General features: G+C 42.6%; 2 protein-coding genes across 8 annotated transcripts in view; one reads left to right on the forward strand and one right to left on the reverse strand.

The window, feature by feature from the left end:
* Positions 1-15,997, reverse strand: part of LOC139263158 (caspase-3-like) — a 47,666-nt gene extending 31,669 nt beyond the window's left edge. For 2 of the 4 annotated variants that reach the window (XM_070878832.1, XM_070878804.1), the window contains exons 1-2: positions 15,844-15,997; positions 9,947-10,019 (exon numbers count right to left, since the gene is read on the reverse strand). In XM_070878832.1, the coding sequence (XP_070734933.1) occupies positions 9,947-10,014 (68 nt within the window). In that variant the 5' untranslated portion in view covers positions 10,015-10,019; positions 15,844-15,997. Of the gene's footprint in view, positions 1-9,946; positions 10,020-15,776 lie in introns of all 4 variants that reach the window. The other 2 variants (XM_070878823.1, XM_070878814.1) reach the window with 2 other exon arrangements.
* primpol (primase and polymerase (DNA-directed)) overlaps positions 1-27,280 on the forward strand; it is a 94,015-nt gene that overhangs the window by 24,778 nt on the left and 41,957 nt on the right. For 3 of the 4 annotated variants that reach the window (XM_070878740.1, XM_070878723.1, XM_070878749.1), the window contains exons 2-4: positions 19,053-19,235; positions 21,809-21,915; positions 24,232-24,370. In XM_070878740.1, coding sequence (XP_070734841.1) covers positions 19,053-19,235; positions 21,809-21,915; positions 24,232-24,370 — 429 coding nt within the window. Of the gene's footprint in view, positions 1-16,100; positions 16,190-19,052; positions 19,236-21,808; positions 21,916-24,231; positions 24,371-27,280 lie in introns of those variants that run through there. The other variant, XM_070878732.1, reaches the window with a different exon arrangement.

Below are 27,280 nucleotides of genomic sequence, written 5' to 3' on the forward strand. Positions count from 1 at the left end.
GGGTGTAAAAAATCCCTTGGCACTATTTAAAAGAGCAGGGAAGTTCTCTCTGGTGTCCTGGCCAATATTTATCCCTCAATCAGCATCATTAAAACCAATTATCTGGTCATTATCACATTGCTGTATGTGGGAGCTTGCAGTGTGCACATTGGCTGCCGCATTTCCTACATTACAACAATGACTACACTTAAGGTACTTCATTGACTGTAAAGCACTTTGGGTCGTACTGAGGTTGTGAAAATTGCTATATAAATGCAAGTCTTTTTATTACAAAAATTGAAAGCTTGGAACAATATTTAAGGTATCTCAGGCTTGAATGTAGTAGAAGCAACATAAATGTTAAACTGATGCAACAATTGCAATTGGAAGAAGAGGAAAGCATCTAAAAGGGTGCAGATTTTCCATCATAAGTATTTCCAAGGATTTCCTCGCCAATTTTTTTTGGGCAGTCAGTGTCTCTAGATGGCCAGTTCTCCCCGTAAGGCAACAAGGTAATACGGTAAAATGCAACAACCTATATGCCTAGTCTATTACCAATCAGTTAAGATGATTACTTTGGCAGCTGAGGAAAAGTGGCGCATATTAGTAAATGCTGGGGGCGAGAAGGAACTTGGAAGCAAGCTTACAGTTTAAACAGTCCAATCCATTCACATCTGTCATGGTTTGTGAAACAGCATTCACATTTGTCATGGTTTGTGGGGAAAAAAAAAATGCTTTCCGAACACGCATTTCATTTGATCCCCATATCTCTGCAGCTCAAAAGATTCCCAGATTCTGGGCAAAATCTGAGGATTCGGACTTGAAATTTCTATGATAGTACAGCTCTAAAAGTGTTAGTAACTGACAATCATTTTGAAGTGCTTAAGTAAGCTAATGCTGTCCTGATGGTGGAATTTGAATACTATAAGCCAAGGTGTGTGGGGATCTAGGACCAGAGTGAATACAAGATGCTAGATGGTATAGAAACATAGAACATAGAAAATAGGTGCAGGAGTAGGCCATTCGGCCCTTCTAGCCTGCACCGCCATTCAATGAGTTCATGGCTGAACATTCAACTTCAGTACCCCATTCCTGCTTTCTCGCCATACCCCTTGATCCCCCTAGCAGTAAGGACCTCATCTAACTCCTTTTTGAATATATTTAGTGAATTGGCCTCAACAACTTTCTGTGGTAGAGAATTCCACAGGTTCACCACTCTCTGGGTGAAGAAGTTCCTCCGCATCTCGGTCCTAAATGGCTTACCCCTTATCCTTAGACTGTGACCCCTGGTTCTGGACTTCCCCAACATTGGGAACATTCTTCCTGCATCTAACCCCGTCAGAATTTTATATGTTTCTATGAGGTCCCCTCTCATTCTTCTGAACTCCAGTGAATACAAGCCCAGTTGATCCAGTCTTTCTTGATAGGTCAGTCCCGCCATCCCGGGAATCAGTCTGGTGAACCTTCGCTGCACTCCCTCAATAGCAAGAATGTCCTTCCTCAGGTTAGGAGACCAAAACTGTACACAATACTCCAGGTGTGGCCTCACCAATGCCCTGTACAACTGTAGCAACACCTCCCTGCCCCTGTACTCAAATCCCCTTGCTATGAAAGCCAACATGCCATTTGCTTTCTTAACCGCCTGCTGCACCTGCATGCCAACCTTCAATGACTGATGTACCATGACACCCAGGTCTCTTTGCACCTCCCCTTTTCCTAATCTGTCACCATTCAGATAATAGTCTGTCTCTCTGTTTTTACCACCAAAGTGGATAACCTCACATTTATCCACATTATACTTCATCTGCCATTTGCCCACTCACCTAACCTATCCAAGTCGCTCTGCAGCCTCACAGCATCCTCCTCGCAGCTCACACTGCCACCCAACTTAGTGTCATCCGCAAATTTGGAGATACTACATTTAATCCCCTCATCTAAATCATTAATGTACAGTGTAAACAGCTGGGGCCCCAGCACAGAACCTTGCGGTACCCCACTAGTCACTACCTACCATTCTGAAAAGTACCCATTTACTCCTACTCTTTGCTTCCTGTCTGACAACCAGTTCTCAATCCATGTAAGTACACTACCCCCAATCCCATGTGCTCTAACTTTGCACATCAATCTCTTGTGTGGGACCTTGTCGAACGCCTTCTGAAAGTCCAAATATACCACATCAACTGGTTCTCCCTTATCCACTCTACTGGAAACATCCTCAAAAAATTCCAGAAGATTTGTCAAGCATGATTTCCCTTTCACAAATCCATGCTGACTTGGACCTATCATGTCACATCTTTCCAAATGCACTGCTATGACATCCTTAATAATTGATTCCATCATTTTACCCACTACCGATGTCAGGCTGACCGGTCTATAATTCCCTGTTTTCTCTCTCCCTCCTTTTTTAAAAAGTGGGGTTACATTGGCTACCCTCCACTCCATAGGAACTGATCCAGAGTCAATGGAATGTTGGAAAATGACTGTCAACGCATCCACTATTTCCAAGGCCACCTCCTTAAGTACTCTGGGATGCAGTCCATCAGGCCCTGGGGATTTATCGGCCTTCAATCCCATCAATTTCCCCAACACAATTTCCCGGCTAATAAGGATTTCCCTCAGTTCCTCCTCCTTACTAGACCCCCCGACCCCTTTTATAACCGGAAGGTTGTTCGTGTCCTCCTTCGTGAATACCGAACCAAAGTACTTGTTCAATTGGTCCGCCATTTCTTTGTTCCCCGTTATGACTTCCCCTGATTCTGACTGCAGGGGACCTACGTTTGTCTTTACTAACCTTTTTCTCTTTACATATCTATAGAAACTTTTGCAATCCGTCTTAATGTTCCCTGCAAGCTTCTTCTCATACTCCATTTTCCCTGCCCTAATCAAACCCTTTGTCCTCCTCTGCTGAGTTCTAAATTTCTCCCAGTCCCCAGGTTCGCTGCTATTTCTGGCCAATTTGTATGCCACTTCCTTGGCTTTAATACTATCCCTGATTTCCCTTGATAGCCACGGTTGAGCCACCTTCCCTTTTTTATTTCTATGCCAGACAGGAATGTACAATTGTTGTAGTTCATCCATGCGGTCTCTAAATGTCTGCCATTGCCCATCCACAGTCAACCCCTTAAGTATCATTCGCCAATCCATCTCAGCCAATTCACGCCTCATACCTTCAAAGTTAGCCTTCTTTAAGTTCTGGACCATGGTCTCTGAATTAACTGAGGAACAGCAGCTGATGGGAGTGGCAGTTAAAATTCTGGATAGCAGAAGGGGATGGTTGGTGGAGAGCCATGATTCAAATGGTAGATACAGAGAAACTATTTATTCTGGTGGGGAATCCAGAACAGGGAAGCATAATTGTAAAATTAGAGCTGGCGATTTGGGAGTGAAATCAAGAAGCACTTTTTCAGAAAAGACCGTGGCTGTTGGATCATTTGAAATTTTCAAGACAGAGATCGATAGATTTTGTTAGGTAAAGATAGCAAAGGATCTGGATCAAAGGGAGGTAAATGGAGTTGAGGTATAGGTAAGGCATGATTAACAGAATGGTGAAACCGGCTCAAGGGAGTGGATGGCCTACACCTGTTTTGAGGTTCCAATGATTTGGGTTGGTGTGGATGACGGCAGCAGTTTCCCAAAATAGTGTGGGAGACCCTACAGAGAATCCCACAAGCTTTACTTTTACAAAATGTGCTGGCAGTGTCAGCTGTGGCTCAGTGGGTAACTACCACCAAGCTCATGGTCTACAGGGCTGTAGTAATACCCACCCTCCTGTATAGATCTAAGGCATGGATGATGAATAGAAGACACCTCAAGTCGCTGGAGGTATATCACCAACGATGTCTCCGCAAGGTCCTGCGGATCCCCTGGGAGGACAGGCGCACCAACATCAGTGTCCTCATCCAGGCTAACATCCCCAGCATTGAAGCACTGACCATACTCGATCAGCTTCGCTGGGCAGGCCATAGTTAGCATACCAGATACAAGACTCCCTAAGCAAATGCTTTATGTGGAGCTCCGTCATGGTAAACAAGCCAAAGGTGGGCAGTGGAAGCATTACAAGGACTCCCTCAAAGCCTCCCGAGTAAAGTGCGACATCACCACTGACACCTGGGAGATTCTGGCCGAAGACCGCCCAAGGTGGAGAAAGTGCATCCCAGGAGGGCATTGAGCTCTTCGAGTCTCAACGCAAAAAGCGAAGAGGTCAAGCACAGACAGTGGAAGGAGCACGCGGCAAATCAGCCCCACCCACCCCTTCCCTCAACGAATGTCTGTCCCAGCTGTGACAGGATCTGTGGCTCTCGTATTGGACTGTTCAGCTACCAAAGAACTCACTTTGGGAGTGGAAGCAAGTCTTCCTCGATTCCGAGGGACTGCCTATGATGATGATGATGATGAGTGGGTAACACACTCGCCCCAGAGTCAGAAGGTCCAAGTCCCACTGCAGGGACTTGAGCACACAAATCTAGGCTGACACCCAAGTGCAGTGCTGACGAAGTGCTGCACTGTCAGAGGTACCCTCTTTTGAATAAGACGTTAAACCAAGGTCATGTCTGCCCTCTCAGGTGGATGTAAAAGATCCCACGGCACTATTCAGTGTCCTGGACAATATTCATCCCTCAAACAACATAAAAATAGATTATCTGGTCATTATCACATTGCTGTTTGTGGGAACTTGGCCCATGGCTTTTTAAGTGAGTAATAATATTATCCTAAGTTATAGGCCCCAAGTTTCCACATGATAAAAAACGGGCACCCCTCCGAGCTGGGCGCCCGTTTTTCGCGCCTAAAACGGCACCTAAAAAAAACCTCGCGATTCTGGAGCGTTCTGCAACTCCTTGTCTGCCTGGCGTGGTGCCCAGGGGGGGCGGAGCCTATACTCGCATCAATTTTGTAAGTGGGAGGGGCCAGGTACTATTTAAATTAGTTTTTTTCCTGCCGGCAACGCTGCGCGTGCGTGTTGGAGCGTTCGCGCACGCGCAGTTTGAAAAAAACATTGGCACTCGGCCATTTTTGTAGTTCTTTGTAGCTGTTTAATTTTTTACATTTTTAAAAATAAAAGCACATTGCCATCAGCTCTTGCAGCCTTCTCACTGTCTCCTCCCCCACCGCGGGAAGAACGGGCGCCTCCTCTCTCCCTCCCGCCCCCCCCCCCCCCCAACCCGCTGGAAGAACGAGCGCCTCAGGCTGACTGCAGCATTCTCCGTGCCTTCGCACAGGTAGGAAGATGGTTTATTTAATCTTTTCTTTTCTTATAAATGTTTATTCAGGTTGGATTTATTTGTATAATATTTGTAGAAGTATAAATAAGGATTTATTGTAGAATTTAATGACTTCCCTTCCCCCCCCCCCCCCCCCCTTGTTCTGGATGCCTAATTTGTAACCTGCGCCTGATTTTTTAATGTGTAGAACAGGTTTTTTCAGTTCTACAAAAATCTTCATTTGCTCCATTCTAAGTTAGTTTGGAGTACGTTTTCACTGTGGAAACTTTGAAATCAGGCGTCAGTGGCCGGACACGCCCCCTTTTGAAGAAAAAATTCTGTTCCAAAGTAGAACTGTTCTACCTGACTAGAACTGCAGAAAAATAAATGTGGAGAATTGCGATTTCTAAGATAGTCCGTTCTCCACCAGTTGCTCCTAAAAATCAGGCGCAAATCATGTGGAAACTTGAGCCCATAGACTTTAGAAGCTTTCTGACTACTGATGTTAAGATGATTGGCCTATATTTACCAAATTCATCCCTTTCTCCTCTGGCACAACATTCATATCCAAGGAAGTTTGAAAAATTGTGTTCAAAGCCTCTGCTATTTCCTAACTTCCTTAGCATGCTAGGCTACATGCCTGCTGTCTTTTTTACTTTTTGAGTTCCATTGCAATTTTCAGTGCTGCTTTATTATCTATAGTCATCCAATCCAATTGTCCCACCTCTAATCTTGTATCTTTTCATTCCACAAATGAGAAAACCAAGACAAAGTACTCATTTGACTCTCCAACATTCCTTAATCTTCCATGAGTTTTCCCTTTTCATCTTCACTGCCCTAAACTATTCACTTTTTTAAAAAATTACAAAATCCTTTTATGTTCCCCAACCTTTTGTCAGAACTGCAGCAGAGGAGTCCCAAATGATGCGTTGACTCGCAGTGCCAGAGTAAGGCATATAATGGTGTCATTATTCCCTGAAAGATTTTTTGAGGCCACTCGGCCCCTTAACGGGCTGCACGCCCATTCAAAATTCCTTGAAAGGTCATCAACCTGAAACATTAACTGCGTTTCTCTCTCCACAGATGCTGCCTGACCTTAGGGTATTTGCAGCATTTTCTGTTTTTATTTTATATTATGGTCACTATCACCTAGATGTTCCCTTATATTACCTACTTGCCCCACTTAATTTCCTAAAACTAGATAGAACATAGAAAATAGGTGCAGAAGTAGGCCATTCGGCCCCTCGAGCCTGCACCACCATTCAATAAGATCATGGCTGATCATTCCCTCAGTACCCCTTTCCTGCTTTCTCTCCATACCCCTTGATCCCTTCAGCCGTAAGGGCCATATCTAATTCCCTCTTGAATATATCCAATGAACTGGCATCAACAACTCTCTGGTAGGGAATTCCACAGGTTAACAACTCTGAGTGAAGAAGTTTCTCCGGATCTCAGTCCTAAATGCCCTACCCCTTATCCAAAGACAGTGTCCCCTGGTTCTGGACTTCCCCATCATCGGAAACATTCTTCCCGCATCTAACCTGTCCAGTCCCGTCAGAATCTTATAAGTTTCTATGAGATACCTTCTCATCCTTCTAAACTCTAGTGTATAAAGGCAGAGTTGATCCAATCTCTCCTCATATGTCAGTCCCGCCATCCCGAGAATCAGTCTAGTGAACCTTGGCTGCACTCCCTCAATAGCAAGAACGTCCTTCCTCAGATTAGGAGACCAAAACTGAACACAATATTCCAGGTGAGGACTCACCAAGGCCCTGTACAATTGCGCAAGACCTCCCTGCTCCTATACTCAAATCCCCTAGCTATGAAGGCCAACATACCATTTGCCTTCTTCACCGCCTGCTGGACCTGCATGCCAACTTTCAATGACTGATGAACCATGACACCCAGGTCTCGTTGCACCTCCCCCTTTCCTAATCTACTGCCATTCAGATAATATTCTGCCTTCCTGTTTTTGCCCCCAAAGTGGATAACCTCACATTTATCCACATTATAATGCATCTGTCATGCATTTTGCCTACTCACCTAACTTGTCCAAGTCACCCTGCAGCCTTTTAGCGTCCTCCTCACAGCTCACACCGCCACCTACATGTGTCATCTGCAAACTTGGAGATATTACACTCAATTCCTTCATCTAAATATTTAATGTATATTGTAAAGAGCTGGGGTCCCAGCACTGAGCCCTGCAGCACCCCACTAGACACTGCCTGCCATTCTGAAAAGGACCAGTTCATCCCGACCCTCTGCTTCCTGTCTGCCAACCATCTGCCAGTACATTAACCCCAATACCATGTGCTTTAATTTTGCACACCAATCTCTTGTGCGGGACCTTGTCAAAAGCCTTTTGAAAGTTCAAATACACCACATCCACTGCGTCTCCCTGTCCACTCTACTAGTTACATCCTCAAAAAATTCCAGAAGATTTGTCAAGCATGATTTCCTTTTCATAAATCCATGCTGACTTGGACCAATCCTGTCACTGCTATCCAAATGCGTTGCTATTTCATCTTTAATAATTGATTCCAACATTTTCCCCACTACTGATGCAGGCTAACCAGTCTATAATTACCTGTTTTCTCTCTCCCTCCTTTCTTAAACAGTGGCGTTACATTAGCTACCCTCCAGTCCATAGGAACTGATCCAGAGTCGATAGACTTTTGGAAAATGATCACCAATGCATCCACTATTTCTATGGCCACTTCCTTAAGTACTCTGGGATCAGGCCCCGAGGATTTATCGGCCTTCAATCCCATCAATTTCCCCAACACAATTTCCTGCTTTATAAGGATATCCTTCAGTTTCTCCTTCTTACCAGACCCTCGGAAGGTTATTTGTGTCTTCCTTCGTGAAAACAGAACCAAAGTATTTGTTTAACTAGTCCGCCATTTCTTTGTTCCCCATTATAAATTCACCTGAATCTGACTGCAAGGGACCTACGTTTGTTTTCACTAATCTTTTCTCTTCACATATCTATAGAAGCTTTTGCAGTCAGTTTTTATGTTCCCAGCAAGCTTCCTCTCATACTCTATTTTCCCCCTCCTAATTAAACCCTTTGTTTTCCTCTGCTGTATTACAAAATTCTCCCAGTCCTCAGGTTTGCTGCTTTTTCTGGCCAATTTATATGCCTCTTCCTTGGATTTAACACTATCCTTAATTTCCCTTGTTAGCCACAGCTGAGCCACCTTCCCCGTTTTATTTTTACTCCAGACAGGGATGTACAATTGTTGAAGTTCATCCATGTGATCTTTAAATGTTTACCATTGCCTATCCACCGTCAACCCTTTAAGTATCACTTGCCAGTCTATTCTAGCCAATTCACGTCTCATACCATCGAAGTTACCTTTCCCCAAGTTCAGGATCCTAGTCTCTGAATTAACTGTGTCACTCTCCATCTTAATAAAGAATTCTACCATATTATGGTCACTCTTCCCCAAGGAGCCTCGCACAACAAGATTGTTAATTAGTCCTTTCTCATTACTCATCACCTAGTCTAGGATGGCCAGCCCCTCTCGTTGGTTCCTCGACATATTGGTCTAGAAAACCATCCCTAATACACTCCAGGAAATCCTCCTCCACCGCATTGCTACCAGTTTGGTTAGCCCAGTCAATATGTAGATTGACGTCGCCCATGATAACTGCTGTAACTTTATTGCATGCATCCCTAATTTCTTGTTTGATGCTGTCCCCATCCTCACTACTACTGTTTGGTGGTTTGTACACAACCCCCACTAGCGCTTTCTGCCTTTTGGTATTCCATAGCTCCACCCATACAGATTCCACATCATCCAAGCTAATGTCCTTCCTTACTATTGCATTAATTTCCTCTTTAACCAGCAACGCCACCCTACCTCCTTTTCCTTTCTGTCTATCCTTCCTAAATGTTGAAATATTGATCCAGCACTGGCTCCTTCCTTGAATCTCCTTTCGCAGCTCAATTCTAATTCTTCCATTGTCATTGATTCCAACATCAACTGCCATTTCTGGCCGATCCCCTTCTTTCTCCAAAATCTTTTCTATCTACGCCATACAATGTTCTCTAAGCACTCCAGGGGACCCACGCAGCCGGTGAGACAGTTTTTAAAATTGGGAAAAAAACACACTGGCGTGCGGAATTTTGAATCGGCCACGTGGCCCAAAATACCTTTGGGACTCCTTTGCTGCAGCTGGAAAATTATTCATCTATTCCGCTGATTATGGAATCCCCAAAGAACAGATTCTTTTCATTAATTTAAATGAGTGGCTAAAGTATTGTCTTCAATAATGCTTTTCGTAAATTCAGTGTTTTGCATTGCATTTGTTTACACAGTTGGTGGGAATCCAAGGTAATTGAATTGCCGTGAAGAGAAAAAAGTTTGCATGTGTCTGCTGACTAGTATTCAAAGATGAAGGTTCAGATCAGGGCTTAGTGTAAATTAATTATGAACACATTCAGCGCCTCAAGATCTTAATTCCTACTTTGTTGACGTGAAAATTATTCAAATATATTGCGTGTTAACAAAAGCACATTCATATTACTAATCAAAGTTGTAATGAGCATTATGTATATTGAACTCAAATCTATAATTACAGTTAGATGGAGTTAAAATGAAAGCAGACTACTATATAATCTATTGTCAGTTCTTTGCTAAATATTTTAATAAATCTATGATAAAATAATCTCGATAGTGTGAAAGCTATAAATTGCACACGAACTCTTAAGCATCTAAAATAGTATGGCATATGTTTATTAAGAGACAATAAATCCATCTCACCCTTCATAGATTGTGCTGGACTTTGCATCAACAGCATCACCTCCAGACATTGCTCCCTTATCAGCCATTGCTACTGCAAGCAAATAAAAATGTTACATTATTCCATATTCATAAATTAGTAATCTGCCCTCAAAGTCAAGAGAGAAATACTCAACATGTACTTGTATATAGAAAATATTGCATGGCTTGAAAAAAGTAACCCTGAACAGCAATAGGGAGAAGTTAGGAGAGGTGACCAAAGGCATGATCAAAAACAGCTTGAAGGTTTTGAAAAGATTGGTGCTGTAGGGGCATATAGACTTGACACATTTGATCAGTATGCTAGAATTGGAAGAGCAAAGGGTTCCGCCTGATGCACAAGGTTGAAGGAAGTTGCACAAGGGTACAGTAGTGTGATTATGTTACTGGACTAGCAATCCCACCATGGCAGTTTGAGAATTTCAGTTCAGTTTAAAAATAAATCTGGACATTAAAAAATAAAGCTGCTATCAGTAACAGTGACCACAAATGATAAAAAAATGTTAGGGTGGCACAGTAATGGATTCGATGGCAAATGACACCTTATTTTGCACCACTATTCATTGATCAATAATAAGTTGAAGTGATTTCATTGCGGCATTTTCAAAGAAACAACAGTGCACTTTTGGCCAACTGGGATTCAATTATGTGATCAATGCAAATCCAACAGAAAAAAAATAGAAGTCCCACTCATTTACTCAAGATAATAGAAATAATTTGGAAATCAAAAGTGGAACCCAAGTCACATCTTAAAATTAAAAGCAATTTTTACTTAATGACTAGAACTTAATATTTGTAAAATACTTCTGGAAAATACAATTTTTTCACATAAAAGATTGAAATGCTTAATGAATTATGAATCATAGTACTTGGATTTCCAGAATTTAATTTTTTTTTTGAACTACAGATATCTCAATCAATCCCTTTGCAACACACACACTCCCTAGTGACACAAGTGTGAAGGTGGAAGCAATAGCCGTTTTTCCCACAGCCATAGCTACCAAAATGATCCAGTCTATGCCCTGAAATTGGAGACAACGTGCCCTGTGGTAGGGAACTCAGTTGAGGTAATATTCAAAAAAAGGACTCAAAAACATGGGAATGCTTGCTCTTCACAGACTTCTCTGATCATATCTGCTTGCAGATTCATTGGTACAGTACTCACTTACGTTTGAACCTTTGCCATCCACATTGCAGCCTTTGACTGTATCAAGCACACAATTCTCCTCCAATGCTTCTCCTCAGTTGTCCAGCTCAATGGGATTGCTTTCACTTGATTTCACTCTTACATTTGTAATCATAGTCAGAGCATCTCTACCAGTGGATTCTCTTCCCATTGCCACACCATCACCTCAGGAGTCTACAAAGGTCCTTGGTCCCTTCCTCTTCTACATACTTATCATCCACAAGCATGGAGTCAGATTCCACATGCATACTTTTTAAATACGGATTCTTTTTCCCTCAATCTGTTTCGGCGAATACACTGACACGAACACCTTGCCTTTTCTGTCAAGGACCTTTATTGAAGATTCTCCGGCCAGGACTTGTCAAGACAATCAGAGCCTGTTTACCTTCCCCTGGTCAAGCCCCTTTTCAGCGCAACACAACAACAGTTATACATTTTCAAAACAGAACACATTTGATTAGCACTTGGTCTATCCAATCCCTTTCTGCCTCTCCCCCCCCCCCCCCCCGAGTACGTCCAATGGCAGGCAAGAAAGTCTCCCAATTAGGGCTGGTGTCAGGGTCAGGTTAGTTATAGCTTTGCTACACTGTCTTCCCTTATCAGTAAAGAACCCAATTAGTTTCCCTTCCTCCTTATCAGTAAAAGCTATTACTTTTCCCCCTCCTATCTAGGATTGCTTTCTTTCTTTGTGCCGTCTTGAGTCTTTCTCATGACCCATGTTTAACCTCAACCTCAACTCTTGGTAACCCTTTTTTTTCTGTCGATTCTGCAGTTGTCTGCATCTTGAAATTTCTTTAGTTATTTTCCCATGATTCCCTATCTCCATCCTTTTGCCACATTCTCTATCCATCTACCACATTCGCAACCCTTCTTTACACATTCTCATACTGATTGCACCCAGATCTATCTCTCCCCCAGCTCCGTCAACCCTTCGACTACCTCTGGGCTGTCAAACTACTTGTCCAACACCAGTCTTGGATGAGCCGCAATTTCCTTCAGCGAAACACTAGGAAGGGCGAAGCCCTTGTCTTCATCTCAACCACAAACTTTGTACTCCTGCCACCAACTCCATCTCCCTTTTGCTGGCAACCATGGTGCCCTATCATACCCCATACCCTCTCCACCACAAAATCTGTCTACTCCAACTCCACAATATCACTTGCCTCCACCCATCTGCTGTTGAAACCCTCATTCATGCCGTTGTCATCTCCAGACTTGCCAATTTCAATGTTCTTCTTGCTGGCCTCTGACACCTCCCATGCTCAGTCAACTTCAATGCATTCAAAACTCTGTTGCTCATATCATATCCTATCCTGCACCAAGTCCCGCTCACCCATCACCTCGCTGACCTATTCTAGCCCTTCAATGCTTCAAATTTAAAATTCTCACATTTACATATTAATCCCACCTTTGTTCCAGCATTGGTAGTCACGCCTTCAATTACATAGGCCCCAAGTTTCCCCAACCCTTTTTTCCAGTGCACTTACCTGTGGTGCGCCGATTTTCTACTCCAAAAACGGCGCCGAAAATTTAGCTGCTGATTCTCCCCGCTCCATGGACCGTCCTAGGGTCTGGCATGGTGTGGCAATCACAGTGGGGGTTGGAGCTACAGCCCTGCGCTGAAAACAGTGCCGGCAGCTGTGCGCTTGCACAGTAGCGCCTTACTCTCCCAGCGCGTACCGATGCTCGCCGCCCCTATCCCTGGCCGAAGGGACGATGCGATGTTCACCACCCATATCCTGGGCCAAGTGGCCTGCCACACAGGCCGGCTGCTGCCTTCCCACGCTCACAGACTCCAGATCACTATGTGCGTGGTGCGTGTTGAGGGAAGCTTGCTGGGGAGCCTGGGGGAGCAGGAGCAGCTGGAGCTCGGGGGAGCAGGAGCAGGACCCGGGCCCCAGATCGCTATACAAAAACTCAGTCCACTTCATCCTTGATGCACTCAACGCTGTCGCTGAGCTGCCAGTGTCTGGCCGTCTGTTCCAGGAGTTGAACCGCCGGATTGCCTCTTCCCTCTGTGGGCGCAGAACCTGGGGCTCGGTGCGAGATGTCCACCACTCTGACCCGAGCAGTGATCTGCTGGAGGTTCTCCAGTAACTGGCTGGTGTTCCTGCTCAGAGCCCTGATCGCCACGTCCTCCGCCTTCCCCTCCTTGGTCACCGACAGCTTCGGGACGTGGATCGGGGCTGGGGGGCGGGGGAAAAGAGGGAGAGCCACCAACTCTGCCCACATCCGGACAGCCTTTAGTTGGTTGTTCTCGTTCTGGAGTTGTTTGACAGAAAGTCAAAGAGCCTCGATGTGCTGCAGCAGTACGGCGAGTCCCTGATCTGCACCGGGTCGGAACCCCTCCCCCTAAGCCTGCACTACCTCGGATATCTCTCCTGCTGCTTGTTACGAGCCTCCTGCCCCTAGCCCTGGTCGAAGAGCTTGCTGGTGCGTGCTGCAGATGGCGAGGTAGGACTTTTTATTTTTTAGTAATTGATTTATTTTTCATTTATTATCAATGATGGTTTTTATGCTTCTTTAATGGCGTTGTGAAGGTGTTTAGTGCTTTGTAAAATCCTCTCACTTCCCTTCCTCCCCATCTCTGGCTACCTGCACCGATTTCTTAATTCACCACAAGGTTTTTTTTAAAGAGCGGACATAAGTGGCCTCATACGCTGGCCTAAGTTAGTTTGGAGTAACTTTTAGCTGGCTAAACTTGCTTAAATGGCCAAAACACACATAAGTGGCTGGTAACACTCCCTTTTGAAAAAAAAAACTAAACTTAAAAAAAAACTAACTAACTCACTTACACTGGAGCAAATTAAATGGGGAGAATTGCAATTTTTAAAGTTACTCCAAAAAAATCTAGTTGCTCCAAAAAAAAACAGAGCAACTCCTGAGGAAATTTGGGCCCCTGGCTATATGCTCTGAAATTCCCTCCATAAAATCTTCCACCTCCCTGTAATCCTTTGAGACCCTCCTTAACACACTGTCATGTGGACTGAGACAACAGTAATTCACTGCACCTAAATTCTGATATAATTAAATAATTAAAAAACATTTTAAAATAAAATAAATTAAACATTAACCAGAATATTAAATTTATTAACTGCGACAATAAAATAATGCATCAAATCTAAAGTTTAGGGAGTGTTTAGATCTAATCATCCAGATAGGGGTTTACCTCATTCATCAATAAGGATGAGGTAACCTCGCTTTCTCAGGGCCACATGGGGAATTACATCATCAGTATTCATGTTAATGAATTCACATGATGCATTTGCAAGTATGATACTACACTAGCAGTATCATACTTGCAAATGCATCATGAGCTCTTAAACTCTCAATATGCACTTTTCTGGTGGGAAGTCTTTCCCATCAGTATTTTTCATCTTGTATTGCCTTGTAAATATTTTAATCAACTGCACTTCCACAATATCCTTATCCTGCAGTAGGAAATAAGTACTTTAAGTACCAGAAGGCCATTTTCAGAACTCTCTACGTCGGTGACAAAAAAGTAAAATACTGCAGATGCTGGAAAGTTGAAACAACAGAAAATGCTGGAAATACTCAGGTCAGGCAGCATCGAAAGTGAGTCAGGTCGATGCCCCTTCGTCAGAACCGTCAACGACCTGAAACGTTAACTCTGTTTTTGTCTCCCCAGATGCTGCCTGACTTGGAGTATTTCCAGCATTTTCTGTTTTTATTGCACTTCTAGTTTGTCGGGGCTACTCATTGCACAATAGTGGTACCTTCTTCCTGGGAGGGGGAAAAGAGGTCACTTGTGCCACTTGTGATGCCACTTTTATTAACCCAGTCACTACAGTACCAAGACAGGACAAGCACAAAATGTATGTTAATTCCAGCAACTTCTCAATACAAAATGATTGGTCATGCCCACGATTAAAACAAGTGCATCGTGCAATCAAATCTCCATAAAAGTCTTGAAACTATAATTTATTTTTAAAATCACATATTTTAAAGTCCCAAAAGTCGATTTACTTGATTTTAGTTTGTAAGCACAAGTCGCGGTTTTAGTTTCGCCTTGAACAAGCGCCGACACCTCGACAGATTAAAAAAAATACACCTCACTGGAACTCGACCCGATCAATAACCTTTTCCTGCATCAACTCTTGGTGCAAGCTTTTAATTTCTTCAAATTTGGGGAAACTTAAAAAAAATCACACATGAACGTAAAACAGGCAGATGAATATTGAACTTGTTAACTGCCATCTGATGATCTGCCCCTCTCACAAAAGCCTATTCGGAACTATTCCAACAACTCAAAACTTTTTGCACCACAAACCTCACAACGAAAACCAGCCCGTATTTTTTTTTAAACCAACACAGCGAACAGGTTTCTTTCGGTTACTCCTTCTAAAAAAGAGGGACGGCAGACTGGAGGACAGGAGGCTGCCGACCGAGTAGAGTTGAGGGGGGGAAAGGGAAATCAGACACTCCCGGGGTTTCGGCAACGATTGCAGGGAGGGGGAGGGAGATTTCAAAAAATTAAAAAGGACAAAAACACTGGCGACAGTAAAGACCGGGTGGGGTGCGGGTAGACGCCAGTGACCGAGGCAAAGGTTCACGCTGCCCGCCATCCATTGTTTACTGATGGAGTAAATCAATCACCCAACCCACCTTCTAAAGAGCCAGCACCTGTAACACCAGCTATTTCGCCATCCAGCAGCAGCACCAACTCACCCACCTCACTCGCTCCGCAACTTTTTCTTCCTTCTCTCGTTTGCTCGAACGCAACCTGCAATGACGCCGTTCCTTTGTGACAAAACCAACCGTCGCCGCCTCCTTCGAGCGCGCCTGCCAGAGCGAGCAAACTTCACCCGGTGCGCAGGCGCGCGGCGGTGGTTGGCTATTGGCGTTGTAGTTCTTGCTGCCTCTCCCCTCCCCCAACTCGGAGATACAGGCTTCTTAGCGGAACTACAACTCCCAGCGTGCACCTCGCTGACGACAGGCTATGGCGCTCGGTTGACATTATTTTTGCGTGTGTTGTGTGAGCGCGGTTTGTTTTCACCAATTTTCACTGAAAGATACAAGTAAGTATTTCACTCCCTCTTATTTGCCGTTTTTGATTTAGTAAACGTTAACGCAGAATCAAAAGTCTTAAGGATTTTTTTTCCTATTGTCAAGTTTCACTTAATTTGCTTTAAACTATCTCATTCTTTATATGCTTACGTTAATTTAAAACCAGTCTCACTCTTGGATCGTAAAATTCACTCCTAATATTTCCACCATCTTTGTATATATCCTGTACAGTATGATATAAAAAATATTAGTGATCTTCCGTTTATTCAGAAGTGTACGGTTTTAGTTAGAAGTGCCCGTTCCCAGGTCACTGATTCCATCCCTCTCCCCAACTTCTGTCTGAGGCAGAACCACTCTTCGCTTCCTTGATGTCATACTTGACCCTGAAATGAGCTTTAGCATATCCGCAGCATAACTAACAGCGCCTATTTCCGCCTCTGTAACATTGCCTGTCTCCACCCTTGCCTCAACTCATTGCTGCTGAAGCCCTCATCCATGTCTTTGTTGCCTTTAGACTTGACTATTCCAACACACTTCTAGCTATCCTTCCACATTCTACCCTACATAAACTAAAGGTGATCCAAAACTTGGCTGCCCGTGTCCTAACTCGCACCAAGTCCCGCTCACCCATCACCCCAATGCTCGTTGACCTACATTGACTGCCGGTTAAGCAATGCCTCAATTTCAAAATTCTCATCCTTATTTTCAAATCCCTCCATTGCCTCTCCCCTCCCTATCTCTGTAATCTCCTCCAGCCCCACAAACCCCCAAGATGTCTGTGCTCCTCTAATTCTGCCCTCTTGAGCATCCCTGATTATAATCGCTCAACGATTGTTCGCCGTGCCTTCTGTTGCCTAGACACCCAAGCTCTGGAACTCACTGCCTAAACCTCTCCGCCTCTTTACCTCTTTTTCGTCCTTTCAGGATGCTCCTTAAAACATACCTTTTTGACCAAGCTTTTGGTCACCAGCACTAATTTCTACTTATGCAGCTCAGTGACAATTTTTTTTACCTCGGGATGGTTCACTACATTAAAGATGCTATATGAATACAACTTGTTGTTGATTATAATACCTTAAGAACTGTGGACCTTGTTTGTATGGCTTAACTCCACTGATTTTAATTAAAGGTAAAACCTAGACATGGATGAGAAATTATCTGAAGGGTAAGAAGCAGCAGGAACTTGTTGAAGGAGGTTATATCAGACCAAGGGAATGCTTTTATAGGGACCCCCAGCGATTGGTGTTGGGACCCCCACTGTTTCTAAATCACACGCATGACCTGGTATCCTGCCTAATATTTATCCCTCAGCCAGAACAGATCAACTGGCCATTTATCTTAGTACTGTTTGTGGGAGCTTGCTGTGCGTAAAATACCTGCTGTGTTTGCCTTGGGAATCATAGTTACTACACTTCGAAAGTAATTAATTTACTGTGAAATAGCCTGGGATTTCCTGAAGATATGAAAGGTGCTACAAATATCTTCTTGGTTTCAGAAACTGAATGAAAATCTGCAGATGATATCCAAACTAGGAGTTCATTGTTTGTACTGTACAATGAGAGATCTGAGAATACAGCATTTAGTTCCTTCCACCCTTTCCTCTCCACTACAAAATATGTAAATAGGCGAAACTTGACCAAGTGTAAAGTAATGTACGTAGGAACAAAAATTGATGACATAAGTAATCTATGAATGATAAAATAGCTAAGGGTAAAGTTGAAAGAGATCTGGAGTCATTGTAGACTCAATGTGCACATGTCCAGTCGCTCATAAGAGCAATCAATAAAGAAAATAAAATGCTGAACTATCTTGCTAAGTCACTGGTATATAAATTGGGGAAAATCATGCTTAACCTGTACAGTGCTCTGGTCAGACTACACCTTGCATACTGTATGTACTGTACTCTTGTGAAGCGCCTTGGGAGGTTTCACTATGTTAAAAGCGCTATATAAGTACAAGTTGTTGTGGTAGTAGTTCTGGTCATTGAGATACAAAGGAGACATTCAGGCCCTGGAGGCAATGCCCAGAACATTCATACATTTGATCCCTAGCATCAGATGACTAATTTATCAAGAAAGACTGGAAAAACTTGAAGGAGATGACTGATTGTGCACCTTAATGAAGTATATAAGATAATATACTCTCTAGAGAAGGTAAATTCAGAACAATGCTCCAAATTAGGATGGGGTACGGGCTCAAACTATGAAAGGCGTCTCAAAGTTTTGCTTCACACAGAGTGATAAACACATGGGAAAGATTTCTGAATACGATAGTGGAGGTGAAAATCTTAGAATCATTTAAGAAGCAATTGGATGCTGTGATGAAAAGGACCACAGATTCTTTCTGCATGAATTGAGTAAGGTAAGATGAATGGCTTTCCTCACATATCTAAAGAGATCTTTTGGTGTATTGAACTATTTTTTCCTCTATTTCTATTCTCACTGTAATCTTCTTTTGTTTTTCTCATACTCTTTCTCCTTTTATTTTTCTTCTGTATCTGTTTTTTTCACTTTTCTCTCGTTCCAGCCTGTCTCTGGAATTTGTAGTTTCCTCTGTTTCTCTCACTAAAGAACAATCTGCACAAATTGTTCTCTGTGGTGAATGTTTTAAATATTAAGGATTACAGATTAGAAATGAGTATATTAGGAATAAGAAGGATAGTAAGGCACATTTTGTAACCAAAGTCTTATACACTTGTGGAATACTTATAAAGAGAAATGGGTTTAAGAGGTAGTTAGATGCTTGTTGAAGGAAATGTTGTGAAAGTAGGTAGATGGGAAGTGAGATTAAAAAGACATGCTTGTTGGGTTTTTCTGTTCCTAAAATTTCTTGTAATTTTAAGGGAGCCTCAACTAATCTCTTTACTTTTCTCAGAGTATGAAGAAGAACTGGCAGAAAAGAGTAAAGGACATTGAAACATTAGCAGGCAGCTATCAAAAACACCCCATCAGCCCGACTTACAAACCTAAACTTTCTAAACCCTGGCAACCGGCATCGATTTGGAAGCTGTTTTATCGCCAGCATCAAGCCTTTAATTTTTCCAAGAGCTGTAAGGCGGTAAAGTAAAATACATCATTTATATTTTAGAAATGTGAATAGAGGTTGTGTTGCACAGTGAATAACATAATGGACTTTCCAGAAGAAAATAGATATTCAGTGAACTGCTGAGGTTTATAGGTGTCCCATCAACTGTTTATGTTAGCTCTGAACTTAGAAAACTAAAAGAAGTGAGACTATGTGAGTGTTTTTCTCTTTAATTAAAAGCATAGATATTTATACATTGAAGCTATCTACATTTATCCCATTTCCATGTTCTATCCTTGAAACCTTTAATATGGCATCTTCAGATGTATAGAATTATACAAACGTTAGACTCTACCACTCACCAACTGATCATTCAATCTTGTCGCTTTAAGTAATATAGTCTTCCATTTATTACAATAATAGATTTGGAAATAAAATAGTGTTTGCATTGTAGTGAAAATTCTACCATTCTGTTGTAGATACCATTTCATGAACCTGGCTACTCAACCCCATGCTATATATTTCATTTAGTCATATTGTAAAGTCCAGTGATAAAAGCCAGATAATGATATAACGTTCCTTTCACTATTTCCCTCAGATTACGGGTAACACCCAGTTTGTAAAGTCTCTTTCTGATCTCTTAGCGAGTTAATTATTTTTGGACCTTTTGTCCAACTGCTGAACAAACTCTTTATAGGTCAATCTCATTGTTCTAGGCTTGGGTGAATTCACACCAATGTCAGAGATGGCTGCATTCCATCCTAATATCTCTCTCACTACCAGGAAGTTGCGTGGTTAAAGATGGGATGAGTGGTCTGGATAGAGTGAGCCTGATGGTCTTTTCCCCTTCTTAACATGTTTACCATGGCTTAGTGATGGCACTCTGGCCTCTGAGACAGTTGTGTGTTCAAGCCCCATTCCAAAGACTTGAGCACATAATCCAGGCTGACACGTCAGTGCATCACTCAGGTAGCGCTGCGCTGTCTTTCGAACGAGACATAAAACCGAGGCACTGTCTCGGGTAGACGTAAAACAATCCATGCCACTTTTCGAAGAAGAGCATGGGAGATCTCCTGGTGTCCTGGCCAATTTTCATCCCTCAGCTAACTTTATTAAAAGCAGATTATCTGGTCATTTATCACACCGCTGTTTGTGGGATCTTGCTCTGTGCAAATTGGCTATAAAATCATTGACATTTACAGCATTGAAGGAGGCCATTTGGCCCATCGTGACTGTTGACCGAAAAAGAGCTCGTCAGCCTATCTCACTTTCCAGTTTTGGGTCTGTAGCCTTATAGGTTACGACATTTCAAGTGTATAGCCAAGTATTCTTTAAATGCGGTGAGGATTTCTGCCTCTTCCACCCTTTCAGGCAGTGAGTTACAGACACCCATCACTCTCTGGGTGAAAAACGTTCTCCTCAACTTCCCTCTAATCTATCTTCCAATTACCCTTTCCAGTGCAATCACATCTTTCCTGTGATGCGGTGACCAGTACTGTACGCAGTACTCTAGCTATGACCTAACTAGTTCTAACTTATACAGTTCTAACATAACCTCCCTGCTCAATGCCTCAGCTAATAAAATAAATTATCCTATATGCTTTCTTAACTGCTTTATCTACCTGCCCAGCTACCCTCAGGGTACGTGGACATGCACCCCAAGGTCCCTCTGTTCCTCTGTTTCTCAGTATCCTACCATTTATTGTGTATTCCCTTGCTTTGTTCTGTTGGGGTTAAATTGCCCTGCGCCCCGATTGGGGGCAGTATCCTGCTCGGGGCAGGATTTCCTGCACCCGGCGTGGAAGTCACACCCGGTCCCCTGAATTGGGCTTACTGCCCCTCAAAAGAAGTGGAGCGTAATCTTGTGTGCTCTATTTCCTGATGAGGCGGGACCAGCGCACTAATGGGACACTATCAGGAGCGCTACGCTGGTGCTCCGCTTCAACAACCCTCCCCTTCACTTAAAAGGGAAGGCTGCTGCACACTCTACAAGGCCTCTGATGGCCTCCACTAGACACGAGGGCAGCGTGGTACTGGGGCTGCACGATAACGGCCTGGACCACACTCGTGAGCAAGTATTAGATTCATCCCGAGAGTCGGCAAAGCAACAAAGATGGCGACGCAGGGCACTGGCACCCTCCCCTTTAACTTCCGCCCCACGGCGGATGTCGGCCAGCTTTGTGATCCGCCAGCCTCATGGGCCGAGGGGTAATATCCCCCGCGAGGCGAAATGGGATCATCGCACAGCAATCCTGGCGCTATCCGCGGGGTGCGGCGCTGCCATGACAGCACCTCCGCAAATTCCTGGGAGCCAGTAGCACCCCCATCCCCCTGGCGAAACATGTTTTGCGCCCTGTTAGCATCCCGGATGCGTTAACAGGCATTGCAAAAAAGGGGCAATTTTGCCCCCTATATACCTGGGAAAGGGAGGAAATGAGGAATGCTAAAAAGGGTGTATTATCTCCATACAGATAGTCCAGATATCAAGCAGAACTTCCCAGCTGCCATAGCATAATAACATTGAAAGCCTTTAATAAACACTATGGACTAAAGAAGGAATTAGCGCCTGAATTATATGCTTTTTATTTTTAACATTTTCATTGAAGGATGTTCATGTATTTGCTTTGGAGAATGAAAATGAGAAGAAGGACACTATGCTTGGGCAGCGAATTTATCTTGTCACATCCTACACTGAGCTGTGGTTTTACTACCAGTAAGTGACTAGATCATGCGAATAATACCTAATAGAGGTTGTTGTGAATGAATTTCTAGGGTAGGAGAAGCCTAAGCTTTCCTTGTAGAGCCTGAAAGAGCAGGTCTCCTGCTCCTCCAGGCCCCTCAAAGAAAAAAACTCACCGTTTTCAACCTGATTCCATTGTATCTTATTTGTTCTGCCTCCTATTTTGATATTTATTGCAAATTTTGAGATTTTGCTTACAATATTTCATTACAAGACAACAATATACTTTATTATAAATAGCAAATGTTTCAAAACTGATCCCTGTAGTAACCCATTTCCAGCATGAAAAATTTCCATTTATGGCTACTCTCATTTTCTGTCATTAAGCCAATTTTGTATCTAGCATCATACTTTATCTTCTATTTCATTAGTCACTGTTCTGGACTTTATCAAAAGCTTTGCAAAAATCCAGGTGTACAATATAAACTATATTTCCCTGTTCACAGCAGGTTAATTTTAGCATGACCACCATTTCCTAATTCCATTCTGACTGGCCTTTTAACACAGTATGTTTCTCTTAAGTGCTCACCCACTAGCTCTCTTAAAGTAGTTTCAAAGGCATTCTCGACAACATATGCAAAACCTATTGGTTAGTGGTTTTGCTCTTTTTAAATAATGAAAAAATGGTAGCTTGTCTTGAATTATGAAAATGTTAATTAAACACTAATTGAATATCCGTATGTAAGCAGATGTGATTTTAGTAACTAGACAAGTATAATGTTGTATTGTTTTGTACCTGCCTGAGATGGAGGTCAATAAATTTTGAGTTAAAATATTATAGAAACTGATCCCAGTAGCATTGGCCACTTTAATTGGGTCATGCGTGTGTGAGCTAACCACCTAATTGAGGATGTGGATACCCAAGTTTTTTTAACTGGTTTGTGTTTGTGTAAATTGTTGCCTAGTTTAGATTAGGACTAATGTACAATAATACAGAATGAAAAACAGACTTATGGTCAGCAGATTCACATGGTTGAATAGCAATTAACCACAGGAAGAAGGTGTGAGATAACATAATAGGAATAAGGAATTGTACTGATCTTGTTAGCTGAACTGTTGAAGTATTTATGTTTACTTGTTAGAAATGAAGTTTAATTACTGATTTTATAGATAAAGGCCCGACACAAAAGATTGCGGAACTTTAAGCACAAATTGCATTCAGCACAACTTGAGTTTCTGCGATCTTTTGCGCTAGTTTGAAAAACACCACATTAGCAGCAGGTCCCGCCCACAAAACTGGCCACGTCCTCATGATGAATTCATCACCATTGGGAGTTTCCACTAATTGCGCTCATTTGTAGGCCTTCAAAGAGGCTCCAGAAATTAAGCTGGAACATTTTTGGCGCAAGGACACTAATAGATACGTTTTAAAAGGTTTTGAATGTAATTATTAAATTTACTAAGGAACTGACTACTGTACCTCAATCTAACCAGAAAATAGTTTTGTATATTTTTTTGCAAGTCATTTAAAATTGGGTTACTCACAGGTGGTGGATTAACACTGATTAAAAATGCCTATTTTTTGTGATAAACCCATTTTCAGCTGTATTAAACTTTACCAAGTTACCACTCTTACCAGGATTTTTTTTTTAAAGCAAAATAAAAAAAAAAAAATTTACATTTTAAAACACTGCCCGATTGCGCAGTTCAGGGCAGATTTTGCGTTCGGCAATATGCAAATGAGTTTGAGCGGAAACTTTGGGTGGGGGGGGGGAGGTGCGGGAGAAACACTTTTCAAAATCGGTGCATTTTTGGCCGCAAGTTGCAGTGGAACCGCAAATTGCACCCAAAACGGAAACTCTACCCCACGGTATACGTTTGATTACTAATTTCTCCTTATATGGAACTGTTTTTAATTCTTCTGGTATAATCATGTCACGGCTAGATGTGCCAGTAGTCACATACACCTGCGACCTTTAGGGTTTAAAAGGGGAAACTTTAAGCTGCTCCTTGAGTACACCCCATGACCAGGCAAGATGAAATTAGTCCCAGATAGTCAAATTACTGATATGACCCTGATCGGTTATGTATGATCCGTTTATGTCTCTTGAATAAAGCTTCACAAAGAGCCTTTTGGTGGTGGAGTGGCTAATTTTACGGTCTGAAACCTAAATTTTGTACTAAATTTAAAAAAGGTTATAGCCCTCAAATTCAAAAGGTCTATCAAGTCCTACTTGCTCTAAGATTCGTAGATGCAAGTGAACCTACTTTAGATATTCCGTGCTGGTTATGAATTCAGTGTACATCTAGAGTACTCCTAGCTTCCAATATTTCATGTTTGTTTTTCAGGAAATACAGAAAGTCATTGATGCATTGCTATGAAGTGATTCCAGAAGGATCTGTTTGCCATTTGTATTTTGACTTGGAATTCATTAAACAAACAAATCCAGAATGTGATGGGAAACAGATGGTGGCAAAGTTAATTCAGGTGATGATATTATATTCATTTGGTTTTGGGTTTGATCCTGGTTTTCTTTGTGAAATGCTTCATTTATTTTAGATCTGTTTCACTAGATCTTAAAAAAACAACTTGCATTTTTATATAGTGACTTTAATGTAAAAAACGTCCCAAGAAACCTCACAGAAGTGTAATCAGACAAAAATTGACACCGAGCCAAAGAAGGAGATATTAAGAAGAGTAACTGAAAGCTTGCTCAAAGAGGTGGATTTTCAAGAAGGTCTTAAAGAAGGCAAGGGAGATGGAGAGGCAGAGGTTTATTAAATAGAATTCTCAAAGGGTTGTAGAGCTAGAGAAGGTTACAGAGCTAGGGATGTTGAGGCCGTAAAGTGATTTGAACATGTAGGTGACAATTTAAGATATTGGGAAATTGGGAGCCAATGTAGGTCAGCAAGCACAGGGGTAATGGGTAAGCGGGACTTGGCGCAGGTTAGGATATGGGCAGCAAAGACTTGGATGAGCTAAAGTTTGTGGAGGCTAGAAAATAGGAGGCTGAACAGGAGAGCATTGCAATAATCGAGTCTGGAGCTGACAAAATCTGACAAATTGCTAAGAGTTTCGGGAACAGATGGTCTGAGGCAGGGAAGAGGCAGACGATATGACTGAAGTCTTTGTGATGGAGAGGATATGGGGTCGGTAGCTCAGCTCAGGGTTAAATAGGGTACCGAGGTTGTAAATAGTCTACGATGGCCGAGGTTGTAAACAAGAGTTCTCCCTCAACCAACATTGCTAAAACAGATTATATGGTCATTTATTTCATTGCTATTTTGTGGGTACTTGCTATGTACAAATTGGCTGCTGCATTTCCCTACATTACAACAGTAACAACACTTCAAAAGTACTTCATTGGTTTCAATACTTCAAGCGCTTTGGGATGTCCTGAGTACAGAAAAGATGCTACATAAATGCTTTTTTCATTTGCTGTGAAGCACTTTGAGGAAGTGAAAGACAGTGTATAAATGCAATTTTTATTCTTTTTCTATCCCTCCATGTTAAAGATTTCCATTGTTAATATATGGTCCTCTGGCCAATTTTTGCTTCCATTTAATTTGGGCAAGATTCCTTTTCATCTCATTAGAATTTGTTTTTTTTCTCCAGTTAAGTATCCTTGTCTTTTTTAAATTCTGTTCTTATTCTAAATCGTGATGCGTTTGTGCAGCTCTTTCAGAGAGGTTGTGGATGGCTTTTAAGAGCGGTTATGTTTGGGTTTTTTCTCTCAGGACAGCGCACAGTTTTACTTGGAGCTGGTGAACTTGGTCACTGCCTTATCCTGAAAGTGCCAGCGACAGGGATGTAATTGATGGCAAGGGTATCCCCAATGTTTAACTTATCCGGGACTGGATGTCAGGCAAGCAATCAGGCAGCACGTAGGCTGGGGGAGGTAGAGTTGGGTGTCATCGATGTTCATGTGGAAGCTGATGCCATGTCTTCAGATGATGTCGCCAAGGGACAGCATGTAGTTGAGGAAGAGGAATGGTCCAATGATAGATCTATGAGGTAACGGTGTGGATGTGGGAAGAGAAGTCATTACTGGAGATGCTCTGGTACAATTGGATAGGTAATAGTAGAACCAAAACAAGTGTAGCCCCACTCAGCAGGACAACGGAGCAGAGGCTCTGGAACAAGGTGGGGACTGTGTCAAATGGTGCAGAGATGTTGAGAATGATGAGGAAGGATATGTACTATGGTCACAGTCACAGAGGATGTCATTTGTAACTTTGATTATAAATCCAATTGGAATTGAAAGTTAATTTTGATCGATTTATAAATTTTCAATGTTAAGTAATCCAATGAGTTTTTTGTAAATAAATATAGACACCATTATAAAAAAAAATAATTTTTAAATGATCCTTTGTGGTTCTTCCATTATGTCTCAGGATTCTCTTGCATAGAAACATAGAAAATAGATGCAGGAGTAGGCCATTTGGCCCTTTGAGCCTGCACCACCATTCAATAAGATCATGGCTGATCATTCCCTCAGTACCCCTTTCCTGCTTTCTCTCCATACCCCTTGATCCCTTTAGCCGTAAGGGCCATATCTAACTCCCTCTTGAATATATCCAATGAATTGGCATCAATAGCTCTCTGCGGTAGGGAATTCCACAGGTTAACAACTCTCTGAGTGAAGAAATTTCTCCTCATCTCCCTCCTAAATGGCCTACCCCTTATCCTAAAACTGTGTCCCCTGGTTCTGGACTTCCCCAACATTGGGAACATTCTTCCCGCATCTAACCTGTCCAGTCCCGTCAGAATCTTATATGTTTCGAGGAGATCCCCTCTCATCCTTCTAAACTCCAGTTTATAAAGGCCCAGTTGATCCAATCTATTCTCATTTGTCAATCGAGCCATCACGGGAATCAGTCCGGTGAACCTTCGCTGCACTCCCCCAATAGCAAGAACGTCCCTCCTCAGACTAGAAGACCAAAACCGAACACAATACTCCAGGTGGGGCCCCAATGTACAACTGCAGTAAGACTTCCCCGCTCCCACACTCCAATCCCCCTGCCACGAAGGCCAACATACCATCTGCCCCCCTCACCGCCCGCTGTACCTGCATGCCAACCTTCAATTACTGATGAACTATGACACCCAGGTCTCGTTGCATCTCTCCTTTTCCTAATCTGCCGCCATTCAGATAATATTCTGCCTTCGTGTTTTTTGCCCCCAAAGTAGATTATCAGATAGAATTTGACACCGAGCTACATAAGGAGATATTCGGAAAGGGAAATGGCACATTTTAAAGAGGGTTAAAAAGGAAAAAAGTGGCTAAAGTAAAGTTGGTCCCCTGGAGGATGAGACTGAGGAGTTAATAATGGAGAACAGGGAAATGGCATAGACGTTGAACAAATATTTTAAGAACATAAGAAATAGGAGCAGGAG

Source organism: Pristiophorus japonicus, chromosome 1 (genome assembly GCF_044704955.1).
Source record: "Pristiophorus japonicus isolate sPriJap1 chromosome 1, sPriJap1.hap1, whole genome shotgun sequence".
Lineage (NCBI taxonomy): Eukaryota > Metazoa > Chordata > Chondrichthyes > Pristiophoridae > Pristiophorus > Pristiophorus japonicus.